The sequence below is a fragment of the Ranitomeya variabilis genome, chromosome 5, assembly GCF_051348905.1.
Source record: "Ranitomeya variabilis isolate aRanVar5 chromosome 5, aRanVar5.hap1, whole genome shotgun sequence".
NCBI classification, from domain to species: Eukaryota; Metazoa; Chordata; class Amphibia; order Anura; family Dendrobatidae; genus Ranitomeya; species Ranitomeya variabilis.
In genome coordinates this window covers 492,785,852-492,811,477 of record NC_135236.1, presented here as the reverse complement: position 1 = coordinate 492,811,477, position 25,626 = coordinate 492,785,852, and the positions used below count along the sequence as shown (strand labels likewise).

The 25,626-nt window shown below is 45.0% G+C and overlaps 1 protein-coding gene across 2 annotated transcripts in view; it reads left to right on the top strand.

The window, feature by feature from the left end:
* The window catches only part of NUP37 (nucleoporin 37), a 47,581-nt gene extending 22,576 nt beyond the window's left edge, over positions 1 to 25,005 (top strand). For both annotated transcript variants that reach the window (XM_077265621.1, XM_077265622.1), the window contains exons 5-10: positions 2,416 to 2,510; positions 10,123 to 10,213; positions 11,868 to 12,049; positions 13,283 to 13,333; positions 23,501 to 23,594; positions 24,641 to 25,005. In XM_077265621.1, coding sequence (XP_077121736.1) covers positions 2,416 to 2,510; positions 10,123 to 10,213; positions 11,868 to 12,049; positions 13,283 to 13,333; positions 23,501 to 23,594; positions 24,641 to 24,754 — 627 coding nt within the window. In that variant the 3' untranslated portion in view covers positions 24,755 to 25,005. The remainder of the gene's footprint in view (positions 1 to 2,415; positions 2,511 to 10,122; positions 10,214 to 11,867; positions 12,050 to 13,282; positions 13,334 to 23,500; positions 23,595 to 24,640) is intronic.
* The last annotated feature ends 621 nt before the right edge of the window (positions 25,006 to 25,626 follow it).

Sequence of the window (25,626 nt, the reverse complement as noted above, 5' to 3'; positions counted from 1 at the left end):
AACACTGATGCAATCCTGAACGTGGACACATACCCTGATGAGTGGAAGTTCTTAATCTTCCAAACTATTATGCACATTTTTTTTTCCATATTCGAGTATTAATCTTCAGGTTTTCTATTTGCTTTTGTGGTAAAATCATAGGTTGTAAGTTTGTGAGCAAGGTCCTCCTCTCTGTCTCTGTTGAATTCAGTGTTACACTGCAATGTCTGATATTATACAATTGGAGCCAGAAGTTTACATATACTATATAAAAAGACATATGTGCATTGTTTCTCAATATCTGACATGAAATCAGAATAAGCCTTTCCTGTTTTAGGTCAATTAGGATTACCATAATTATTAATATTTGCCAAATGCCAGAATAATGAGAGAGAGAATGTTTTAAGGCATTTTATTACTTACTGCAAAGTCAAAAGTTTACATACATTTCATTAGTATTTGGTACCAATGCCCTTAAACTGAACGACTTGGGTCAAACATTTGGGATATCCTTCCACAAGCTTCTCACTATAGTTGGTTGGAATTTGGGCCCATTCCTCCTGACAAAACTGGTGTGACTGATCCAGGTTTGTAGGTCGCCTTGCTCGCAGCCTATTCAGCTTTGCCCATAAATTTTCAATAGGATTGAGATCAGGGCTATGTGATGGCCACTCTAAAATACTGACTTTGATATCCTTAAGCCACTTTGTCACCATTTTAGCAGTATTCTTCGGGTCATTGTCCATTTGGAAGACCCATTTCCTCCTAAGGTTTAACTTCCTGGCTGATGTCTTCAGATGTTGCTTCAGTATTGCCACTTAATCTTCTTTTCTCATGATGCCATCTATTTTGTGAGGTGCACTAGTCGGTCCTGCGGCAAAACAACTCTACAACATGATGCTACCACCCCCGTGTTTCACAGTTGGGATGGTGTTCTAAGGCTTCCAAGCTTCTCCCTTTTTCCTCCAAACGTAATGATGGTCATTATGCCTAAAAAGTTCAATTTTAGTTTCATCAGACCACAGGACAGGTCTCCAAAAATCCAGGTCTTTGTTCCCCTGTGCATTTGCAAACATTAATCTGGATTTTTTAGGTTTCTTTTGGAGTAACGGCTTCTATCTGGCAGAGTGGCCCTTCAGACAATCGCATCGCATGGTGCTGATGGGAGCAGACAGGGAGCTCACTCCCTGTGCGATGCTCCTTGATGTTGCCAGTGGTTTAGACATTAATGGCAATGTGTTGTGTTATTTAGAGGGCACGTCAAATGTACACTGTTATACAAGCTGTAGACTGACTACTTTACATTTGTATCAAAGTGTCATATCTTTTCATGGGACAACACAGAAGATATAATAAAATATTTACAAAAATGTGAGGGGTGAACTCACTTTTGTAGTTTACTGTATAAAATATAATCTGCATACTAATTTCACAGCCCATGTTACCAATGGCCATAATTTCCTATGTCTGCTTGACCATATCAGCTGTTCTAAAAGCTCTTATATGGTCACTGTCGTTCCAGTAAACTGCATAAATCAATCAATACAAGTCACTGTTAATGACATAAAAATATATCTTATCATAGAATTCTGCTTTCTCCACTTATTCCTGTTCCCCCTGACTCCTTAAAGGGGTTGTCCACTACTAGGACAATCCTTTCTTAAACTAAATGTTATTCCCCGATAACATAATAAAGCCAGTATTCCCCTCCCGGGGCTGTGATGCGGTGTTGTGACACGTTACGGCCGGCACCTAATCAACGCTGGCGTCACTGTCTCCGCCTTTGGACAAACTGAACATGATGAGGAAGTTCGGGCGCAGCAGCTGATCCCTGGCTGAATCTTCATGGTTAATTTATCCGAAGGCGGAGTCAGTGACGCCAGGGCTGATTGGGCATCACGTGTCATTCCACCGCATCACAGCCATACTATAAAACTGTATCTTTATTCCACACAGTAAATGGCAAAAGAAAGTACAACAAACAATGCCAGTATTGTTAACTTTTCTCTTCATCCCTCCTGCAAAAAAAAGGAAAAAAAAGTGATCAAAAAGCGGTTGGTGCCCAAAAATGTAAGCGGTGTAATCTACCACTTGTTCCATGAAAAATAAGCCTCGTATAGCTCAGTTGACAGTATGGTGACACAGAAGGAAATGATTTCTTATAAAAAAAAAACCTAAACATTTATTGTACAAATCTAATAAAACATAAATAAAGCTATATAAATTTGGTGTGGAGATTAATACCAAATTAGGCCTGGTCCTTAGGAAGCTGAAGACTCATGTAACCCTGTTCTCATATTCTCTGCAATAGACTTGTAATTTTTCACTTGCAGACAATTTTTTTATTGTAACCATCCGGTATCATTAGTGTGTCGGTTGTTCAAGTAATAGTAATTATAACATTTCTAAAGTTGCTCTCCAATTTCCATTTGGAAGGTCCTGCAGGGTCATCAGGGCTACATAAATGACGTGGTTTTTTCTTCTTGCGATGGAAATGAAATTGCAAGCGTCAGTGATGACCACACATGCAGGTAGGAAAGAAAACAATTTTTGTCCATTTAAAATTGCTGCTCGCCTTAAATTGTCTTTTTAATCATTACTGGTAACTGGTGAGTAATTGCATAAATCCTTTTGTTTTGATTCTCAAACCTTACGTTTGATTCTTAATGTTGAAATATTCAATGAAGTGACTTAAAGGAGGTTTCCCAGTAATAATAATATTAGCAAATATCTCCAATTAGAAATGTAGTGTAGTTCTTCTGATAAGTTATGTCGTTTACCCCATGTGCTGGACATTGCAGTAGCTTAGGTATCCATGGTTACATAACCACTAGCAGCTAATTAACTAAGGCTACTTTCACACTAGCGTTAACTGCAATCCATCACAATGCGTCGTTTTGCAGAAAAAACGCATCCTGCAAAAGTGCTTGCAGGATGCGTTTTTTCTCCATTGGCTAACATTATGCGACGTTGCGCCGTGTTGTGGCGGACCGTCGGCACAAAAAAACGCTACATGTAACGTTTTTTGCCGCCGACGGTCCGCTTTTTCCGACCACGCATGCGCGGCCGGAACTCCGCCCCCACCTCCCCGCACCTCACAATGGGGCAGCGGATGCGCTGGAAAAATGCATCCGCTGCCCCCGTTGTGCGGCAGAGACAGCGCTAGCGTCGGTAACCTCGGCCCGACGCACTGCAACGGGCTGAGCCCGACGCTAGTGTGAAAGTAGCCTAACTGTTATGAGAGGTCATAGTTAGAGATGGGTGGACATCTGGATATTCGGGTCCAGCAGGTTCAGCCAAAAAGTTACAAAAAGTTAGGGTTCGGGTACCAGAACAGTACCTGGACCCCATTCACTTGATTGGGGCCCCGAACATCCCGTGTATGTCATGTGCATGACATGGAGGCAAACACTACTTCTGATCGGAGGTAAAATCATCACCGCCAGTCAGACAGCCACAGTTCCCATGCTGTCAAAAGACAGCGAGAGTGCGCAGCTGTGATCGGAGATATAAAGTTTACCTCCAGTCACTGGGGTCTGCTGATGGGGACTACTGCTCCCTTCAGCCGACGCCTGCTGCCACTAGTAACAGGGAGAGCATGAGCGGCTGATGGGAGTATTCATCAGCCAGCTCTTGCGCTGTAAATAAATAATTTAAAAAAATATTAAGAATAGAGGGGTCCCCATGCTGTATTTTTTACTTATTTAAATAAACAATAAAAAAAAACGTGTGGGGTCCCTTTCATTTTTGACAACCAGCCTTGCTAAAGCAGACAGCTTGGGGCTGGTATTTTCAGGCTGGTAAGGCCCCCCCCCCAGCCTAAAAATAGCAGCCTGCAGCTTAAAGGCGCATCTATTAGATGTACAGTACTGGAGCTTTGCCCTGCCCTTCCCACTTGCACTGTATCAGTGTCAAGTGGGGTTCATATTTGTGGGACTGATGTTACCTTTATATTGTCAGGTGACATTAAGCCCACGGATTAGTAGTGGAGAGGTGTCAAAAAGAAACCTATCCATTACTAATCCTGTGGTTGCATGGTAAATAAAGACACAGCCAGAATAAAGTGTTTTATATGAAATAAAACAAAACAGTTTAACTTTTTTATTTAAAGCTAACAAGCACAGTTATGCTCATCTAACACCCATTTAATTGAATCCCTCTTCTAATGTAATAAAAGAAAAACAACAATATTCCTCACCGAGGTCACCGCATTTCCGCCCAGCTGGGAATGCAGCCTCAGTGACCGGCGGTAACTTCGATGACGTCACTGATGCTGCGCTCTCAGCAGTTCAGTCACCAGTGGTTCTCAGCCTGAATGATCGCATCTTGGCACCGTCCAGGTTGAAAACTGTTTATCCCCCAAACATTGATTATGGCGTGAGACAGAACGGCGGATAGGTGAGGAATATTGTTGTTTTTTTTTATTTTTGTTTCATTACAGAAGACGAGGGCTTCAGTGGAATAGGTGTTAGGTGAGTATAACTGTGTTTGTTATTTTTAAATAAAAAAGTAAAAGTGTTTTGTTTTATTTAAAATAAAAGACTTTATTCTGGCTGTCTCTTTATTTATAAATATACAATATTACTATAGGATTAGTAATGGATAGGTATCTTATAGACTCTTCTCCATTACTAATCCGTGGGCTTGATGTCACCTGACAATACAAAGGTGACAATATCCATGGCCCCTTACCAGTCTGAGAATACCAGCACCCAGCTGTCTGCTATAGCAAGGCTGGTTGTCAAAAATGGGGGGGGACCCCACGCCATTATTTAAATAATTAAAAAATACCGTGTGGAGACCCCTCTATTCTTAATAACCAGTCTTGCTGAAGCTGACAGCTGAGGGTTGCGTCCCCCAGCTGTGAGTTTTGCCTGGTTGGCTTTAAAAATACAGGGGAACCTACAACATTTGTGTTTTGTTTCTGTAAATTATTTATTTACAGCCCAGGAGCTAGCTGATGAATACTCCCATCAGCCGCTCCTGCTGTCACTGTTATTAGCGGCAGCAGGCGTCGGCTGATGGGAGCAATAGTTCCATCACCTGACACCAGCAACTGGAGGTATACTGTACCTCCTGTCACAGCTGAGCGCTCACGCTGTCTTTTGTCAGCATGGGAACGACAGCTGCCTGACCGGCTGTGATGATTTTACCACCGATCAGAAGCAATGTTTGCCGTGCTGTCATGCACATGACAGCGCGACAAACACCCGGTGTTCGGGAGGCCGAACCCGAACAGCAACACTGACTTCCTGGTGAAGTCCGTGTTCGGTGTCCGCGCTCGAACAGTAGGTGTTTGGTATAGACGCCGAACTTTACTGTTCGTTTTTGCCCATCTCTAGTCATAACCATAGATACCTAAGCTACTGCAATGACCTGCACATGGGTTAAGCGGCATAGCTAATCAGAAGAACTATACAGACTACATTTATAATTGGAGATTTTTGCTAATATTTTTATTACCCTACTACATATTGGGATAGGATTTTGGAAACGGGAATACCCCTTTATAGTTAGGAGATATTAAGAAGTATAATATGAATTTGTTCCAGGAAGTACCGGTATGTCAGAACTTTTATGACTTGTAAACTGCACCACAAATTAGTACACTCATTTATGTGACAAAACTGCACAGAAATGTCAGTGTTTGCACCGCACATGCCAATATTTTTTAAAAACAGGTGTAGTTCATTTAGAGGTTCATGGCCTGCTTGTTAACAACAGGTTTATTTCACCATTCAACTTTCTTTATTGGTGGGCCTGTGTTAAAAATGGTCAGCCATTGCTCACCCTCCCCAGGTCCAGCACTGCGCCCCTTCTGCTGCTCCGGTGATTGTTTACAGGCTACTGATGTAATATCAACAGCTCATGTCAAAGCTGTATGAAATTACTGGGACCAGTGGCTCATGCCATCTATATTAGCACGACCCACATGAAGAGAACTTTTCAAAAAAAGTTTTTGATCTAAGCTGACTCTCTCAGGTGTCAGAATATAACACCATTTATGATTAGCACTGCAATACAAAAATTCTGGAGTGGTGCTTTAAACTGAATGTGTCAGTAGATTTTTGTTATGTAATCTGAGGGCAGTATGAGGTAGGGACGGAGACACTGCCTTTACCAACTTATTAGGTCGTGTGCTGTTGTTTCACTACAATGAGTGCTTTATCAGCAGGAGATTATCACTGCCTCCTGGGCTAGCTCTACAGTTAGCACTGATTAGCAGTTTACTGTCAATACACAATGTTCACAATGCTAATCACAGATATGGGCGGATTCAGCTTTCTGAGCTCTGCTTCATGCAACAATATAAAAACTCTGATTGTATCACAACTGCTGCACCCAGTGAAGTATGTGCTGGAATCAGGGTCTGTTTTCATACATGAGGTAGCAAAAACCCGGTGACAAATTCACTTTAAAGTAAAAATTGGCTCCGTCACTAAGGGATGAAAGGGTCCTGTAATTGCTTACTCCTACAGCCTGTAAACAATCACTGGAGCAGCGGCACAGATGCAGAGGTGAATTTATGATTTTTATCATTGGCACGCTCATGGAGTAAAGAAAATTGAATGGAGAAAACTCTTCTAAGTTAAAGGGGTTGTTCAGTTTCAGTAAATTAATGTCTCCGGCTTCAGGTTATAAACAAATAAACTGAGCTGCACTCACCTACCCCAGGTCCACCAGCGAGGCTCTGCCTCTACTCCACCGTCTAGTATAAGCTGAGACAATAACGTCGATGGAGCAACAGCCAATCTGTGTGCTGAAAAGAGCATTCCGTCTCAACTGACAGAGGCGCTGAGCTCACTCATTGTTGGCTGCGCTGTTCACATGATTTCAGTTCCACGGCCAATGCCAGACACCGGTAGCATCGGCAGAGACTCGCCGGTGGACCCAGGGAAGATGAGTGCAGTCCAGTTAACTTCTTTATTAACGTGCAGCTGGGGACATTCATTTATCTTTAAGAGCAAATTATGTATTTTGTGGTGGATATCTACACCTGTTTATTACTGCCATAAATGTGCCAAAGTTATTAATACATTTTGCCCGATTTAATGGGTGAAGGTATGGTTTAGGCCTGGCAATCGGAATGCCAATCCTTCTAAATGATTCCCTATGTTTCTAGTTTTGCTGTATGACATCCTATCTGCATAGTTAAAAAACTCAAGCCTCTTATGGGCATTTTAAAGTCTTTCTTTCCTTTCATTGAAATTACCACATTGTCAGCAGTTGCTCCACATGGATTCTGTGTAATGATGGCTTAAATGTTGAGAAGGCGTTATGACATTGGATGCTAACCAGAAACCATTGCCAAATATATTAAAAAGCAAGTACATTCTAAAAGAACACCAAGAGCGCTTTTAAAAGGTCAGCCTGCTCTTATTGTGCCTCGCTCCAGATCTATCATTTCTCATGTCATGTACACATACAGAGCAGTAAAGGATAATGGCTATCTACCGTTTAACCTCTTGATAGCATCGGTGTTGCTGAAGTTTGTGTTCTTTCGTTTTCTTATCCAAAATCTTATTGCAGATAATATTAAATTCCCTTTTTGAGGAGCGTCCTAATTTTAGGGCTTCTATGGCGGAGGAGCAATATGGACACATAGAGGTTTCATTGATCGTCCTATATAAGGGTATTTATTTTGTGAAATCAATGTTGTTAGTGTTGGTACGAATCAATTTGCAGGCCAATAACCCGGACATCAATCTGTGGCCACTGAACAAGAGGCCCGAGAACCTACTCCTGGTATCCATTGTTGTTCTTTTAATTAGCCGGCCTGGCACATGTGACATCACGCCAGTCTGGCTAATTAGAAGAATAGCCACAAACGCCGAGAGGGCTCCCATCCCATCGTCAGAGATGGGATTTAGGTTTATTTCTGCATGAGCCACAAACAAATGATAATGGACCCATTGCAATGCCCATTGCATTTATCTAAATGGTTGCCATGTAATATTACTACAGGAAATATCTGGTCTTGGATTCCCTTAAAGGGAACCTGTCACCCCCAAAATCAAAGGTGAGCTAAGCCCACCGGCATCAGGGGCTTATCTACAGCATTCTGTAATGCTGTAGATAAGCCCCCGATGTATCCTGAAAGATGAGAAAAAGAGGTTAGATTATACTCACCCAGGGGCGGTCCCGGTACGATGGGCGTCGCGGTCCTGGGCCTCCTATCTTCATACGATGACGTCCTCTTCTTGTCTTCATGCTCCGGCGTAGGCGTACTTTGTCTGCCCTGTTGAGGGCAGAGCAAAGTACTGCAGTGCGCAGGCGCCGGGCCTCTCTGACCTTTCCCGGCACCTGCGCACTGCAGTACTTTGCTCTGCCCTCAACAGGACAGACAAAGTACGCCTGCGCCGGAGCCACAGCGTAAAGACCAGAAGAGGACGTCATCGTAAGAAGATAGGGGGCGCCGGACCGCAGCAGGACCGCCCCTGGGTGAGTATAATCTAACATTTTTTTCTCATCTTTCAGGTTACATCGGGGGCTTATCTACAGCATTCCAGAATGCTGTAGATAAGCCCCTGATGCCGGTGGGCTTAGCTCACCTTCGATTTTGGGGGTGACGGGTTCCCTTTAAAGGGGTTGTTTGGTCTAAATTGATAAGTCTGCAATCACTCTGTGTGACTGTGGACTTATGGATCCCCCCCAACACACGCACTGTGAGGATTTGGCAGTGTCTGAGCTGGTATCGGTGGGTACATATGCTTTATGCATACTCCCGACCAGAGCCCGTCTAGTTGGCGCAGCCTCTTTCCATACACTTGTATTGAGCAAGGCCACACCCCGTCCATTGACAAAGCTGTTCTGTTGGTCTTGCTCATTTCAAATATAGACTTTTCAATTTGGACTGGACAACCCCTTGAAATGGAATCTGTTTTCACTACCCCATCTGAGAACAGCATGATGTAGGTGCAGAGACCCTGATTGCAGCAGTGTGTCACTAAGTCTAGTTTCACACTAGCGTTTTGCTGAGCTGCAGAGGGCTGCGGACTTCCTCTGTGAAGCCCCGCCCACGGCCGCACCTCTGCCGCTCAGCTCCACCTATGTCCGCATGCGGCCTGCGTACCTATCTTTAACATTAGGTATGTAGGTCGTGCGGATATATGCGGATGCCTCCGCATTTGTCGTTTTGACAATGCGGAGAAAAAAAGAAATTCCAACCAGCTACGTTCGACACGGGTCGCCTCATCTTCAAAACGACGCATGCGGAGGCATCCGCATACATCTGCACGACCTGCGTACCTAATGTTAAAGATAGGTATGCAGGCCGCATGCGGACGTGGGTGGAGGTGAGCAGCGGAGGTGTGGGCGGGGCTTCACGGAGGAAGTCCGCAGCTCAGCAAAACGCTAGTGTGAAACTAGCCTTACTGGGCTGCTTGCAGCAGTTTTGATAAAATCAGTGTTTTATCTTCTGCAGATCTAGCAGTTCTCTGAATGCTGAGCTCTGTATAGGCCCACTCACACCACTGATTGACAGCTTTCTGCCTATGCACGGTATACACAGAAAGCAGCCAATCACTGTTGGAGGCGGGGTTATACAGAGCTCATGAATATGGAGGATTACCTGGCAGCAGGTTTACTAGTCATCTAGTGATAATCTACTAGTGATAATATAGTGATTTGTATCAAAAGTTCAACAAGCAGCCAAGTAAGTGACACATCACTGGAATCAGTCACTGACTCTACACTGTACTGCTCTCAGAGTAGGTGGCAAAGACCTGACAACCGATTCCTTTTAACAGAATCGGTGGGAACAACTACATGCTGACAAGACAACAGCTTTAAAGGAACATTTTATCTGAAAGATAAATGATAAAAATGGGAGATAAACTTGTTTGATTATCAGCAAGTTCCTCTGATAAATCCTATGAATGACACATGTTATAATTTCCTCTTGTTCTTTTACAGTTTTTCCTTTCGACTACTTTATCTCCACTTGTAGACAGGGCGGGCAAGAGGCTTGTTCTGCAGCAAGTTAACTTGTGGCAAGCTTTCTTACAGCCAGATACAGCTAGGAATTTATTTGTGTTTTCTCTGTTAAACAGTCTTTTAAAAGAAAAAAAAAAACATTAATGTTCCCTATATGAATGGTTATTCCAAAATAAATTGTATGCGTTTATTTCTTTTTTTTATCAGAATTTGGGACTTAGCTGGTAACCAAATGGCAGTGTTTATGCTGCACTCCCCTGGGATGAGTGTGGTTTGGCATCCACTCGAAGCTTACAAGGTTTGAATTATTCTTATGTCACCATCAATGAATAAATCCTATTTTAGTTGTATAATTATCAGTTAATATTATTAGTGAATGCAGATTTTCTCAGTACGGAGACCGTTGGTGCTCATAAAGCTCCATGGAGAACTGTAACTTTCAGTAGGACTTGCAGCAGAATGGCTATATGTTTCTGGCTTCTCCTGCCCCCCTCCCCTGCATAGAATTGAATTGGCATTTACCAGAGAACACCAAGATTGCCAGATTCGATATTGGCGCCCTGTGCTCTTCACGAATGAGTGCAGGTTCACACTGAGCACATATGACAGACGTACCAGAGTGGAGACGCCGTGGAGAGCGATCTGCTGCCTGCAACATCCTCCAGCATGACCAGTTTGGCAGTGGGTCAGTAATGATGTGGGGAGGCATTTCTTTGGAGGGCCGCACAGCCCTCCATGTCCTAGCCTGAGGTTCCCTGACCGCCATTAGGTACCGGGATGAGATCCTCAGACCCATTGTGATACCATATGTAGGTGCAGTGGGCCTTGGGTTTCTTATGATGCATGACAGTGCTAGGCCTCATGTGGCTGAAGTGTGTCAGCAGTTCCTGCATGATGAAGGCATTGATGCTATAGACCGGCCTGCCTGTTCTCCAAACCTGAATGCAATCGAGTGCATCTGGGACATCATGTGTCGTTCCATCCACCAATGCCACGTTACACATCAGACCCTCCAGGAGTTGACTGATGCTTTAATCCAGGTCTGGGAGGAGATCCCTCAGGAGAATATCCGCCGCCTCATCAGGAGCATGCCCAAGTAGGGAGGTCATACAGGCACGTGGAGGCCACACACATTACATAATTTCTTGAGGCATTTCCACTGAAGTTGGATCAGCCTGTAATTTGATTTTACACTTTTTATTTTATCATTACAAATACAGACCTCCGTGGGATATAAATTTTGATTGACGTTGATCATTTTTATGTTTTATTGTTCTCAATTCATTCCACTATGTAATGAAGAATAACGATTTGTAACCGGAATATTTCATTCAGTGATATTTAGGATGTGGTATTTTAGTGTTCCATTTATTTTTTTGAGCAGTGTGTATTGTATATTGGAGTAGACAGAATGCATTTATCTACGGTGAGTGAATCTGGCCAAGTGGTCTTCACACTTGGACATGATTCTTAGAGGATCCTGGACAGATAATGTTCTTTTTTCCGAGATATTAACATATGATGAGTCCATCAAATTTACAATTTTTTTTGGCTGATTATTGCAGCTCGTTCTGTTCTGATCATCGAAACTTACAACACAAACCTGGTATCTCCTTCAAAAGGGTTTTCTGATCTTATTAAGTTGGCAAAATTGCAAAGTGCTTCTTATTAATATCTTCTCCATTCTCAAGAACAGGGGGATATTTTAATTCTATAACCTACAGCTTGTTGGAAAGGTTACAGGACACCACACCGGTGGGCAGTTTTCTAAGCAAGTAGCGCTCACAGTGGTTGCTGTACAGCTTGAAAGTGCTGCTCCGAAGCTGGCTGGATCCCACCAACTTCAGTGATCCAACTTTCTTAAAATGTCTTATTCTTTTTTTTACCCTAATTCTTTTTTTTTTTTGTCTCTTATGTTTTTGTTGTAACATAATATTCCTCCTTTCTTCCAGTTAATGGTAGCAGAAAAGACTGGCATTATACGCATCTATGACTTGAGTAGACATCAAGCCATTCTGTCACTTGAGTCCTTGCAAACGCCCCTTATGTCTGCAGACTGGTGCTTACAAAATACTTTCAGAGTAGGAGCAGTTGCAGCGAATGACTGGATCTTTTGGGAGATGCCACACTCCAGGTTAGTGACGATGTGAAAAATTCCCATATCTGCTTTTATATTTGCCTAGTTTCATTTGGAAGCGGGAATAATCTGACTATATACTCACGCATCCATTTCTGTATGTCTTGTGTTAATTTAGTTTAGCAGGTTCTCATTATTGTAACGACCAAAGTGGAAAACCAGCTTTGTTCTAGACAACTAGACCCGGTCATCAGGACATTAGACCCCTAAGTAATGGTGTTTGAGTAAGGAGCCTATAACCCTTATTAAACTTTGCTTGTAGAACTTTATTTTGACTTCTTGGGGAAATCCTCTCTTTTTTTAATCTCCGTTCTCTGACGGGCAGGTTACTTTTCTCGGTGACGTGCTTCCACCACCTGATGTTTTGGGTAGGCCCCATAACTGCCTTGGTTTCATCTCCCCAGAGGGTGTGGCGCATGCGCAGATCAATAGTACAGTTCTCATGACGTCATTGGGAGACTAATGCGCAGAATTTGGGGCACTGAAGGCAAGTCACTTAGAGAAGAATGACCTGTCAATCAGAGACCAAATCCTGGCTGGGAAAGGGAGAGAGGCAGGAGAGCTGGACGTGCAGAATCTGCTCCCCGCATATGCAGCTAGATTTCAACACTGCATTTTTTGAAGATGTCAAAATAAAATTCTAAAAAGAAAGGTATTGAATTAATAAGGATTAAAGGCTCCTTACTGAAATGCCTTCAGTTAGGGGGTGTAATGTCTTGATGACCAGACCACTTCAGGAATTATACCAACCTATTTTACGGGTCATTGTGTAAGTCTTTAAACAAGTCTTTGCTGAAGCCACTAGCAGAAATATCCTCTGCAATCAGCTAGTTTTAGGGAAACATGGCAGGCTACCCTCTCAATTAAAGGGGTATTCCCATCATAAAAAATGATGTTATAATACTAGAATATAATGTAGCATTATTCTCTAATTGGTGGGGTTACGATTACCAGGAAGAATAGAGGGGCAGTTGCTCTGGTTTCACAGCATTTATCTGCGCCTCTCTTCTTCTGGCCACTTGTTGTAAAGGGAACTTGTACACAGCCCTATTCAAATAAATAATCCCATGGCACAATCTATCAGTATACATGAGAAAACCACCTTACTCTTAAAAGTTGGCAACCCCATCAATTATAATGGAAAGACTCCATTTATGAACTAAAATAAATTAGCTTATTTACGGTAATTAAAAATAGTATTAATATATACTTTTTTTTGTTTTATTTTAGTTGCCCTCAGGCTACTAAACCTGTACATTCTGACAGAGCGCGGTGCTTCAAGTATGTTGACTTATTTATCACTTTCTCTATATATTTCAGCAGTTGAAACTGTAGCAGTAAATGTTGAAGATGAGCTGATTTTATTTTTTGCTGCTAGTGTCTGTTATGGCTGTATTCTATGTTCATAGCTTTGTTAGTAATTAAGGTGTAAGTGCAGAGTTATTCTGGTAAAGTACATACAGTGGCATGTAAAAGTTTGGGCATCCCTGGTCAAAATGACTGTTATTGTGAACACTTAGGCAAGTTGAAGATTTAATGATCTCTAAAAGACCTAAAGTTAAAGATGACACATTTCCTTTGTATTTTAGGCAAAATATATATATATTTTCATCTTTTACATTTTAAAAATTACAAAAAAGAAAATGGGCTGATGCCAAAGTTTGGGCATCCTGCATGATTAATACCTAGTAAAATCACCCTTTGAAAGTATCACAACTTGTAAACACTTGCTGGACAAGAGTCTTTCTATTCTTGTTTGAGAGATATCCATCCATTTTTCCTTGGAAAATTCATCCAGTTGTGGGAGACTCCTGGGTTATCTTGCATGCACTGCTATTTTGAGGTCTAGGCACAGATTTTCAATGATATTCACATCAGAGGACAGTGAGGGCCATTGTAAAACTTTGTAAACAGCTTGTACCGTTTGGAGTAGGATCATTATCCATTTGTAGAAGCCATCCTCTTTTTCAACTTCAGCTTTTTTACAGATGGTGTGTGTGCCTCAAAAATTTGTTGAAATTTCATTGAATCCATTCTTCACTCTACCCGTGAAATGTTCCCCGTGGCATTGGCTGAAACACAACCCCAAGGCATGATTGATCCACCCCATACTTAACGGTTGGCAAGATGTTCTTTTCCTGACATTTTGGCCCCTTTTTCTCCACACACCTTTGATCATTGTGGCCAAAGAGTTCTATAGTAACCTCATCTGCTCACAATACTTTTTTTCAAAAGCCATCAGGCTTGTTTAGATGTTCTTTTGCATACTTCTGACCCTGAATTTTTTGGTGAGGACTCAGGAGAGGATTTCTTCTGATGACTGTTCCATGAAGGCCATATTTGTGCAGGTGTCTCTGAACAGTAGAATAATGTAACTCCAGAGTCTGCTAAATCTTTCTGAAGGTCTTTTGCAGTCAAGTGGGGGTTCTGATATGTCTCTCCAACAATCCTACGAGCAACTCTTACTGAAATTTTGCTTGGTCATCCAAACTTTATTTTGACCTCAACTGTTCAGTTAACTGCCATTTCTTATATTTCAAACTGAGGAAAGGACAACTTGAAAACGCTTTGCTATCTTCTTATATCCTTCTCCTGCTTTGTGTGGCTCCACCATTTTCATTTTCAGAGTGCTAGGCAGCTGCTTAGAAGAACCCATGGCTGCTGTTTTTTGGCACAAGGTTAGAGGAGGCTGGGTTTTTATAAAGCTGGGAAATTTGCATAACCTGGCCTTTCCTAACAATGATAGTGAACAAGTCATAACCCTAACAGGCTAATTAAGGTCTGAAACTTGGTCAAAGTTATCTGAGCCGACAAATGTCCAAGGTTTCCCAAACTTTTGCATCCACCCATTTCCCTTTTTGTAATTTTAAACTTAAAAAAAGAACTATAAACAATAACAGTAATTTTGACCAGGGGTGCCCAAACTTTTACATATCATTTGTAGTTCTTTCATAAAAGTCTAAAACTAAAAAATAATCTTACAATGGTGTTTACAATGTGTTTATCCAGTTTTAGGCTGCACATTCCACTCACTTAGCAGAGTAGGATTAGACTTAAGGCCTCATTCAGAAGTCAGTGATTTTTTTTCTGGTACCCCAAAAAATGTTTTTGAGTTTCCTCAATGTTTTGGATCAGATTTTCATCAGTCGCGGTTTTAGTGTTTCATCAGTGAATTTCTTGTATGAAAGAATAAAAAAGCAAAGTCTCTCCTACCCATTGCAACCCATACATGACTGGGATACTACAGCCAGTGGCTAATACATGCTTCCCATGGTTTGGGCAGCATGTATTAGGTGACAGGTTCACTTTAATCAGGGACAGCACACAGACTGTACACTGATGGCATCCATGTGCTGTCCGTGATTTTCTTAGTCCCATAAACTTTTATGGGTAATCTGTAACTCGGACCAAAAATGATCACCCTTCTGTATGATTTTAATTTTTTTTTGCAAACACACAACTATAATGGTTACATGTACCTTAGCAAAAACACAGATATAACACCTTCATGACAACCACTAATCTCCTGAAATGGGTTCTGGGAGAAATTTACTAAAGTGAATAATACACATTTAAATATTAAACCTTTTTCTAAATACTTGTTTTATATAGCAAAAAGGTATACTTTATCTACTGCACTCTGTCAGGACTCCAAGATGGCAGCTAACATCAATTGCAACCCGTCCTAGATCTATGAAGACACGATATTGGAGTAGGATGGTCTACTTCAGTGTTCCCCAACTCCGGTCCTCAAGAGCCACCAACAGGTCAGGTTTTCAGGATTTCCTTAGTATTGCCCAGGTGATAATTGCATGACCTTCACAGACAATAATTCCATCACCTGTGAAATACTAAGGAAATCCTGAAAACATGACCTGTTGGTGGCTCTTGAGGACTGAAGTTGGGGAACACTGGTCTACGTGATGCACGAGACAGAGGTCATGTGAGAGCAGTTCCATTCCTCTGTTTAGTCAACCTGACCGGACACTGAGTAGAGCTGGCGTAAAGGAGAAGAAAAACGCGCTTCTTTAGCTGAAAATGAGTATCCATCTTAGTCAGCCTGACAGTTTAAGGATGTCTGTGTCTGCTTTAGTAAAATGTTTAGTATTTAAATGTGTATTTATTTTATTTTATGACGTTTCTAAGAGAACCCCTTTAAGTACACAATCCAGTATTCCAAATATAAAAATGTTACTTATTCAAAAATTATTTTAAAGACATGTCCAAAGATAGACAAACTACAGTTGCATGGTGAAAAAACCTCCGCTCCTGCCAGCAATTCAGTTGCTCCAAGTCAACAGAGCGGCTGTTCTTCTGTACTGCTCTGTCAATGGGGTGTGACTGCCGACATCATGCTGATTGACACCTTGCTTTGCCGCTGCCTAACTGCGGGAAGACCAAACAGTAACTGGACGTAGCATCATACAGTATATGTACAAGGTTAGGAGATACTGTGCACATCATGGTGTCTGAGGGTGGCATATATGTCCTAAAGAACTGAATGGCTGACCATTCGGAATAATAGTGAAACCCAAGAGGAGAACACTAAACATAGGTCAAAGAATAGATATGGGACAAAACTATTATAGATAAAACACCTTTATTATTATCATTTTTCTTATATTAAATTATTGTTTTTATTCGTGCAGGCACTCTGTTGCATTCAGTGCCAACTATTGCCACCCATTGTTACAATAAAGGTGTTTTATCTAACTGCAGGAAGCCAGCTTTCAATCATCATAATGTTGGCAGTCATATTCTGTCAACAGAGCAGAAGAGAAGGCCACTGCTCTGTCGACAACACGTCAGCAGAAGACACAGAGTTGCCGGCTGGACCACTCTGTGCCAGCAGAGATCGGCGTTGGGCACAGCAGAATAGGCAGATAGTTAGCAAATTGTAAAAATTAAATAAATACATTTTGAGACCCCTGCTTTAAGGCTTATCAAGTTCCTATACCACAAATGCTCATAATAATAGCACACAAAATAATTTCATCTTTCTTTATCGCCTCTCATTGGGGGACACAGGAACCATGGGGTGTATGCTGCTGCCACTAGGAGGCTGACACTATGCAAATAAAAAAGTTAGCTCCTCCTCTGCAGTGTACACCCCACCGACTGGCATTATACTCTTCAGTTTAGCTTAGTGTCAGTAGGAGGTGGACACGGGTCTTTGATTAGACCCTTATCTACCTCAATGTGCGTCGTTTCTTTTCAGGTTTTCCGGAAGGGATACAGGGTGAACAGTCACACCTGTAGTCCCACAAGGCGGACTATGAGTACGGCGTGTACTGCCACCCCGTATCCTCATAGATCCCTCACCAGGAACAAGATCCTAGCACACAAGCGTGCTTAGAAGTCCGGTCCTGGCTCCGTCACCCACCCACTCGCCCACCAGAGCCTGTCGGTTGCGGAGACGAGGACGTACATCAGCTCCCTGGACTTCATACCTTCTTTTCAGGTTAGTTTCGGCGTGGGATGTTTTGGGTGAGTATTTCCCCTATCCCATCCCAGATCTTTTATAGGGGGGGGGCTTTTTTGTTAGGGGCTCCCAGACGGCGACCCTCTTATACCTGGTCATCGCCTGCATCCATGCAGCGGCACGGCCGGGATTGATTATCGCGCGGTGACCTCTGTAGACACACGCATTTCTTCCCCCCCCCATGCTTCATCGGCTTTCTATCTGGCGCGGGGCCCTTACAGGCTGCCGCGTTCCTATCCCCGGTGGTCCTCAATCAGGGGCACCTTGGCAGTGGGCACACCTTTCTGCCATACAGCTCTAAGGCTGCCGGGCGCTTCTTCGCGGCGCACTACCCGGCGCTGCGGTTTATCAAGGGGCATCTCCACAGCGCGGCAACCCTGCAGGCTGTCGCGCCGCTCCTCCTGCGGCGAGCTGCTCTGGCGCCGCAGGTTGTTGCTCACTGCGGCGCCCTTTTCAGCGGCACAGCCTGTAGGCTACTGCGCCGCCCGTTTTCACTTGCGGCGCACCTTTCCGGCACCGCGGCTCCTCTCCTCGGCTGCCGGCTCCTAATTTAGGCCCCGGCTTCTGCCGGGGCCTACTCCCGGCCCTTGCGGCGCACTTTTCCGGCGCCGCGGCTCTTTTTCCCGGCCGCCGGCTCCTAATTTAGGCCCCGGCTTCGGCCGGGGCCTACTTCCGGTCTTCTCTCTCCCCACTTCCGCCTCTGCGGACATATGTGCCCTGCCCACCGGCGCCTCCGTGTCTGGCTCCGCCCCCTTCCTCCAGGGACACTCGTCTGGTCACCGCTTCACAGCAGCAGGAGCTCACGCAGCGCGCCCCGCATCTTCGCCACCGCATCTCTTCTGTGGGCACAGCACGATCTGCGGCGGGGTTTTCTCCAGTCAAGTACTTTGCCATCTTCCAGGACCGGGTCCGTGAGTAGCTGCACTGCAGATTGACACCCCCCTCTGCCTCCACTGTCCCCTAACCCGCTGGCATTTTCTTCAGGGACCTCTCAAAATGTCTAACTCTAAAGGGGCCGCTCTCGCCCTCCTACTTCTTCCTCTAAGTCTTCTGTCTTAGTCAAGTACTTTGCATGTTCGTCCTGTAACAACAAACTTCCCTCAGGTCAGTCCTCTCCGCTCTGTCAGGCCTGCAGCAACCCAATTGTTCCCACCGCCCAGGATCCCCCGGCTCATCCGCCCGAGAGTGATACCCCCATCCCAGGCTGGGCCTCCTCTCTGTCTCAATCGGTGGCCGATTTAACACGGGTGTCTCAAACCCTGGTGTCCGTACTGGATCGGTTACCCCTGCAGACCCCTGCAGTTGCCAGCGGGTCGCAGGAACCGCCGCCCGAGGCCTCCTTGATAAGCCACAAAAGGTCCAGACAGGAACGTCGGTCTGAGTCCTCTTCTCGCTCCATCTCGCCAGACGGCCCTCCCCTGCGGTCAGTGTCCCCCAGATCCTCCTCCCCTGAGTCAGGCGAGGCTTTCTCTGATGCGCCCTCAGAGGATATTTCGGAGCTGGATTCTAACCAAATCGCCACCATGAGGGATATGGTCCAGAATCTCATTGGGGCAATAAACCAAACCTGTGGCATCAAGGATCCCTCTACGGAACCCGCAGATCAGGCGGTTTTGTTTAGACGGGCCAAACCACCCTCCAAGTTTTTTGCTCCTCCTCCTGAATTCGTGGAAATCTTGTCCAGAGAGAGACAGAACCCGACCAGACGTTTTCAGAGGGGAAAACGCCTGGGCGTGTTATATTCTTTTCCTCCAGAGCTTACAGCCAATTGGACGGTCTCTCCCTCGGTGGATCCCCCTGTTTCCAGGCTGTCCACCAACACGGTGCTTCCACTGTCCGGCGGAGCATCTCTAAAGACTCTAACGATAGAGTTGTAGAATCCTTCGCGAAGTCAGCTTTTGAAACAGCTGCGGCGGCGCTATGCCCAGCTTTTGCTTCTACTTGGGTTTCCAAATCCATTTCCAAATGGGCCAAAGATCTCCGTCGAGGTATCCTGGACGGGGCGCCTCCCGCGCAACCAGCGGAGCTTGCCAACCAAATTTCCCACGCTGGTGAATATCTGGTCTCCGCCTCCCTGGATGCCGCGTCTTGTGCTGCTCAGGCTTCCAGCAATGCTGTTGCCATCCGCCGGACCGTTTGGCTCAAGGCCTGGCAGGCGGACTTATCTTCCAAGAAGTCCCTTACCAGTCTGCCCTTCCAGGGCTCTCGTGTATTTGGTTCCCAGCTGGACCAAATCATTAAGGATGCCACCGGAGGTACAAGTTCTCTTCTCCCCCAGGCTAAGCCTCGTCGCCCTCCTCCTAAACGGCCGTTTCGACCCTTTCGGCCCTTTTGCCGCTTCGCTGCGTCAAGCTCCTTTCCCCAGCAGCAACAGAGGCCACAGGCACGTCAAGAGAAGAAGGTGGTGTCCTTTAGGCCCACTCCGTCCTGGCGTCCTCGCTACTCCCAGGGCAGATCCTCCAGGCCCAAGACTGGAAGATCCACCTCTGCATGACTCTCGGCAAGACTCCAGCTCAACTCCCAGGTTGGGCGGCCGTCTTCTCTTTTTCAGGGACGTCTGGCTTTCCGCAGTAGAGGACGCATGGGTCAGGGAAGTTGTATCCTCGGGATACAAGATAGAGTTCGTTTCACGACCCCGGGATCGTTTCTTTGAATCCCGTCCTCCAAGAGATCCCTCTCTAGTTCCGGGCTTCTTCGCAGCCATCGCTTCTCTCCTCAAAGATGGAGTAATCGTTCCCGTCCCAGAAAAAGAACGGTTCACGGGTTTCTACTCGAACCTTTTTGTGGTACCGAAAAAAGACGTCAAGGTTCGCCCCATTCTGGACCTCAAACTGCTGAACAGGAGAGTTCATCTGAGACACTTCAGGATGGAATCCCTTCGTTCAGTAATTGCTTCCATGGAGGCCCAGGAATTTCTGTGCTCAATAGATATCCAGGACGCCTACCTCCATGTCATGATATTTCCCGGTCATCACCGTTTCTTGTGCTTTGCTGTGCTCCGGGAACATTTTCAGTTCGTTGCCCTGCCGTTCGGCCTTGCAACCGCTCCAAGGGTGTTCACGAAGATCATGGCGGCTCTAATGGCCATCTTGAGAGTCAGAGGCCTGGTCCTATTTCCATACCTCGACGACATCCTCATCAAGGCTCCGTCTTTTTCTCAGGCTCACGAAAGTCTGTCCATTGTTCTCAACACCTTTGTCCGTTTCGGGTGGCTGGTCAACCGGAAGAAGTCCTGCCTTATTCCTTCTCAGCGCATCATCTTCCTGGGCATGCTCTTCGACACTCGTCAGACCAGAGTCTTCCTTCCCAAAGACAAGAGATCCACTCTTTGTCGGGACATACGCTTACTCCAGGGTCCTCGGCCTCACTCCCTCCGATCGGCCATGAGGGTTCTGGAAGGATGGTAGCAACATTGGAAGCGATTCCCTTCGCCCAATTTCACTCGCGACCCCTCCAGCAAGCCATTCTGTCTCAATGGGACAGGTCTGTCTTCTCCCTGGATCGACCGATCCGCCTCTCTTCTCGGGTCAAACGGTCTCTCAACTGGTGGCTGGCGTCACCCCTCGTCTCCCAGGGCAGGTCCTTCCTTCCAGTTCACTGGCAGGTGGTGACGACGGACGCCAGCCTGCTCGGCTGGGGTGCGGTTTTTCGCCACCTGACGGTCCAGGGCCGTTGGTCATCGCAGGAGTCTTCTCTGCCAATCAATGTCCTCGAAATTCGGGCCATCTTTCTGTCCCTCCGCCACTGGGAAAGGATTCTCAGGGGCCTGCCAGTTCGGATCCAGACGGACAATGCCACGGCTGTGGCATATGTCAACCATCAGGGGGGGACCCGGAGCTCTTTGGCCCTTGCCGAGGTATCCAAGATCCTCCTTTGGGCAGAGGCAACAGTTCCGGTGATATTTGCGGTGCATATCCCCGGCGTGGACAACTGGGCCGCCGACTTCCTCAGCCGCGAGGGTCTCGCGGCAGGGGAATGGTCCTTGCATCCGGACGTCTTCCATCAGATTTGTCTTCAATGGGGGACTCCGGACGTGGATCTCACGGCGTCTCGAATCAACAGGAAGGTTCCGCAGTTCGTCTCCAGGTCTCGCGATCCTCTCGCGGTGGGCGTCGACGCTCTGGCCATTCCTTGGTCACAGTTCGTGCTGCCCTACCTGTTCCCACCCCTTCCGTTACTTCCCAAACTGTTGAAGATCAAAGCGGAAGGGGTGCCGGTCATCCTGATCGCCCCGGATTGGCCCAGGAGGGCTTGGTTCGCAGAGCTCGTCAATCTTCTCGCGGACGCTCCCTGGCGCCTTCCAGACAGGCCCGATCTCCTGTCTCAGGGTCCGATCTGCCACCCGAATTCTCGGTTGCTCAGTTTAACGGCGTGGCTGTTGAGACCGCGGTTCTAAGAGCGTCCGGCCTTTCGGACCGGGTGATTCACACCATGATTCAGGCTCGGAAGCCTTCGTCTTCCAGGATCTGCTACCGTACCTGGAAGGCTTACTTCCGTTGGTGCGAGTCCAACCGCGTTCCATCTATGACCTTTTCCCTGCCTTCTCTTTTGGCCTTCCTTCAGGCAGGACTGGATTTGGGCCTGGCTCTTAGCTCTCTGAAGGGCCAGGTTTCTGCGCTTTCCATCCTCTTTCAGAAGACTTTAGCTTCTCGGCCACAGGTTAAGACCTTCCTTCAAGGAGTAGCCCACACTGTCCCGCCGTACAGGGCCCCTGTGGATGCATGCGATTTAAACCTGGTGCTGGACGTTCTGAGGGTTTCTACCTTTGAGCCCCTTAGGGAGATTCCTCTATCAGTTATATCTTGGAAGGTGACTTTTCTGGTGGCCATCACGTCTATTCGCCGCGTTTCCGAGTTGGCGGCTCTGTCTTGCCGACCTCCGTTTTTGGTCATTCACCAGGACAAGGTGGTCTTCCGGCCTCCACCTTCTTTTCTTCCTAAGGTGGTTTCCACCTTCCACCTCAATGAGGACATCATTCTACCTTCCTTTTGTCCAGCTCCGACTCATCCTCTGGAGCGATCTTTGAACAAGCTGGACCTTGTCAGGGCAGTGAGGATCTACCTGGATAGAACCTCCACTTTCTGAAAGACGGATTCCTTTTTCGTCATTCCTGATGGCACGCGCAGAGGCCAACCGGCTTCTAAGGCGACTATTGCTCGCTGGATCAGAATGGCAATTTTGGAGGCTCACCGGGTCAAGAACAGAGTGCCCCCTCCTGGGATTAAGGCTCACTCTACCCGGGCAGTCGGCGCCTCCTGGGCGGTGCGCCACAGGGCTTCCGCCCTACAGCTTTGCAAAGCGGCAACTTGGTCTTCCATCCACACGTTCGCCAAATTTTACAAGGTCCATACCTACGCTTCGGCGGACGCCAGCCTAGGCAGAGGGATCTTGCAGGCGGCAGTGGTGAGTCCTCTTACCTGATGGAAGTCTGTTTTTCCCGCCCTAGGGACTGCTTTGGGACGTCCCATGGTTCCTGTGTCCCCCAATGAGAGGCGATAAAGAAAACAGGATTTTTGGTTGCTTACCGTAAAATCTGTTTCTTGGAGCCTCCATTGGGGGACACAGCTCCCTCCCAATGTTTCTGTTATATGTTATATGACTGTTTTCATGTTTACAGTTCTTAAGTTTGTGGTTATGGTTTTCAACCTTGTTTATTATCTCCTACTGCTTTCTCACTAACTGAAGAGTATAATGTCAGTCGGTGGGGTGTACACTGCAGAGGAGGAGCTAACTTTTTTATTTGCATAGTGTCAGCCTCCTAGTGGCAGCAGCATACACCCCATGGTTCCTGTGTCCCCCAATGGAGGCTCCAAGAAACAGATTTTACGGTAAGCAACCAAAAATCCTGTTTTTGAATGAAAAGGTGACGTTGGGTTATGAGAGTCAATGAGGAGTCCTGGATTTATTGATAATTCTTTGTAAAAACCCATAAATGCTGGGTTTTTTTATTTTTCATTTTCTTGTAGGTGGTCCAAATGCAATGAAAACATATTTGCAACTACTGGATGTCCAGGAAAGATGAACACTCAACTTCTTATCCACCATTTAGAGCACCCACTTGTAAGACAATCTCATTAATGCTATGGATATTTTCTCTACATTTGGTGGTGTGTTAATGTGAAGGACAAAGCTGCCTCCCTCTTTCGTGAAGGGCCATTTAGTGCAGTATTCCTCATTTTGTTTTGTTGCTGAAGGGTAGATATATGAAGTCTGAAAACCCTGTCATAAGCCAAAACGTTTTCTCACTTTTGCTGCTTTGGAGATAACCTAAGGTCATTGTGAACGTTGTCTTTCCCCAAATAGGCAGGACAGTCGTAGATCTTCGAAATGTTGGGATTGTGTTTAGGAATAATAGTCTATTTGGCATGTGTGCATTTTGGTAATGTAGCATGTTTGTGAAATATTAGGATGATGGTTTCCTAACCACTAACTTACTCTGACTTTGGCAAACTGCACTTGCAGTCCTCATGCCACATATGTATTAATCATTTTTATACACAACTACATGTAAAAACTTCTGTGACCATGCACTTTCTGCTTCTTTGCCAGTTAATCATTCATAATTCTTCCTTGCAATAAGGCAATCAATGTCTGACTGAATAGTGTCTCAGAGGTCAGAGCAGTGAATGGGCCCTGTCACTTCCAGAATAGGCTCTGCCTTGCAGACGGCTGTTTCCCATTCATATTAAAGGATTTTTGTACTTTCAAGTAACTTTTCAGAATAAGCTGTCTTTTATGTGTACATGACGAATAACAATATTTCTGACGATTATATGATTTACATTCTGCGTTTTCAACAGTTTTCCCATCTGCAAGTTAGGGTAAAAGTGGGTCATAAGTACAGAAAGCAGATTTTTTGATATGACATATTACATAGTTTTTATATTTGCTTGTACTATTTTTTAATGTAGAGTTTGTGAAAAGTACAGTTCCCTTTAAACTTCTAAACACATTTAACATATACAAGTTTATCATGATGATGTCACCTACCTGAGACACTATATTCACATTCATTTGGATGTTTCTCACATGAAGAGTAGTTACTAGTGTAGATATTTACAGTAGTTACTAGTGTAGATATTTACCATATACACTTTATTTTTCAGCCCATTCTCATTGGCTCAGCCCCTGTGAGCTCAGGACTTAGTTGGCATCGGTCCTTACCTCTCTGTGTCGTTGGAGGATACCGCAAGCTTTTCTTCTGGCTTACCGAAATGTAATATTTCTTTATGGATCAAGCAGTGTTACAGCTCAAGAGCCTCAAGGAACTTTACAGTTGTGCTATCTGTTATTCACAGGTTTATAACTTTTTACATGGTCTGTATATTCTTGTTTTTTACAGGACACGTTAGACTTTTATTTAGCGATATACATTTATATATTCTAAAAAAGGAGAAAATAGAAGAAAAAAAAAACAATTTTCATTGCTCTAAGTGTTATTGTTTCTGAATAAATTGTGTTTTCAAGAATAGATTTCTAGATTTCATATTTTTTGTTTTGTTTTTCTTTGCTTTTAGATTGCTGAATTATTAAAAAATGCAATGCAAATGTGTATTTAATAGTTTCAGTATAACTACACTTCTGACAACATGACATAAATTAACCTGTAATTGGTGGATCCTAAGATACATATTTATCGCAGGAGTCTTCTAATAAATTAAAACAGCCTGTAACCACAACCACTTCCCAACCAATGCGGTATATATATGTCATTGCCATCGGAGGAGGCAGTGCGCGCGCGATCATCTGATTCTGACAGCTGACACCCGGGACTCACTGCCTGGAGCAATTTCTGTAGCATTCAAGGCAGTTTAGCTCCATGAAATACGTGATTCAGATGGAGCACCCAGCGGAAGATTCCTTATAATGAGGCACATGGAGACACTATTGATGCTGTCTGGCCTATGATCCAGCAGTGTCCGTCTTTGTAGGCGTGCAAAAAAGTGCCATCGGACACAGTTTTGTGCACTTCTGAAAAGAAGGACAACGCTGAACAGAGGCCAGGTGGAGTCCAGAGTAACTAAGTATGCTGCCTCATAGAGAATGGATCCCTCGAGGGTTTCATCTGAATTACGTCACTCGAAGATTTAGA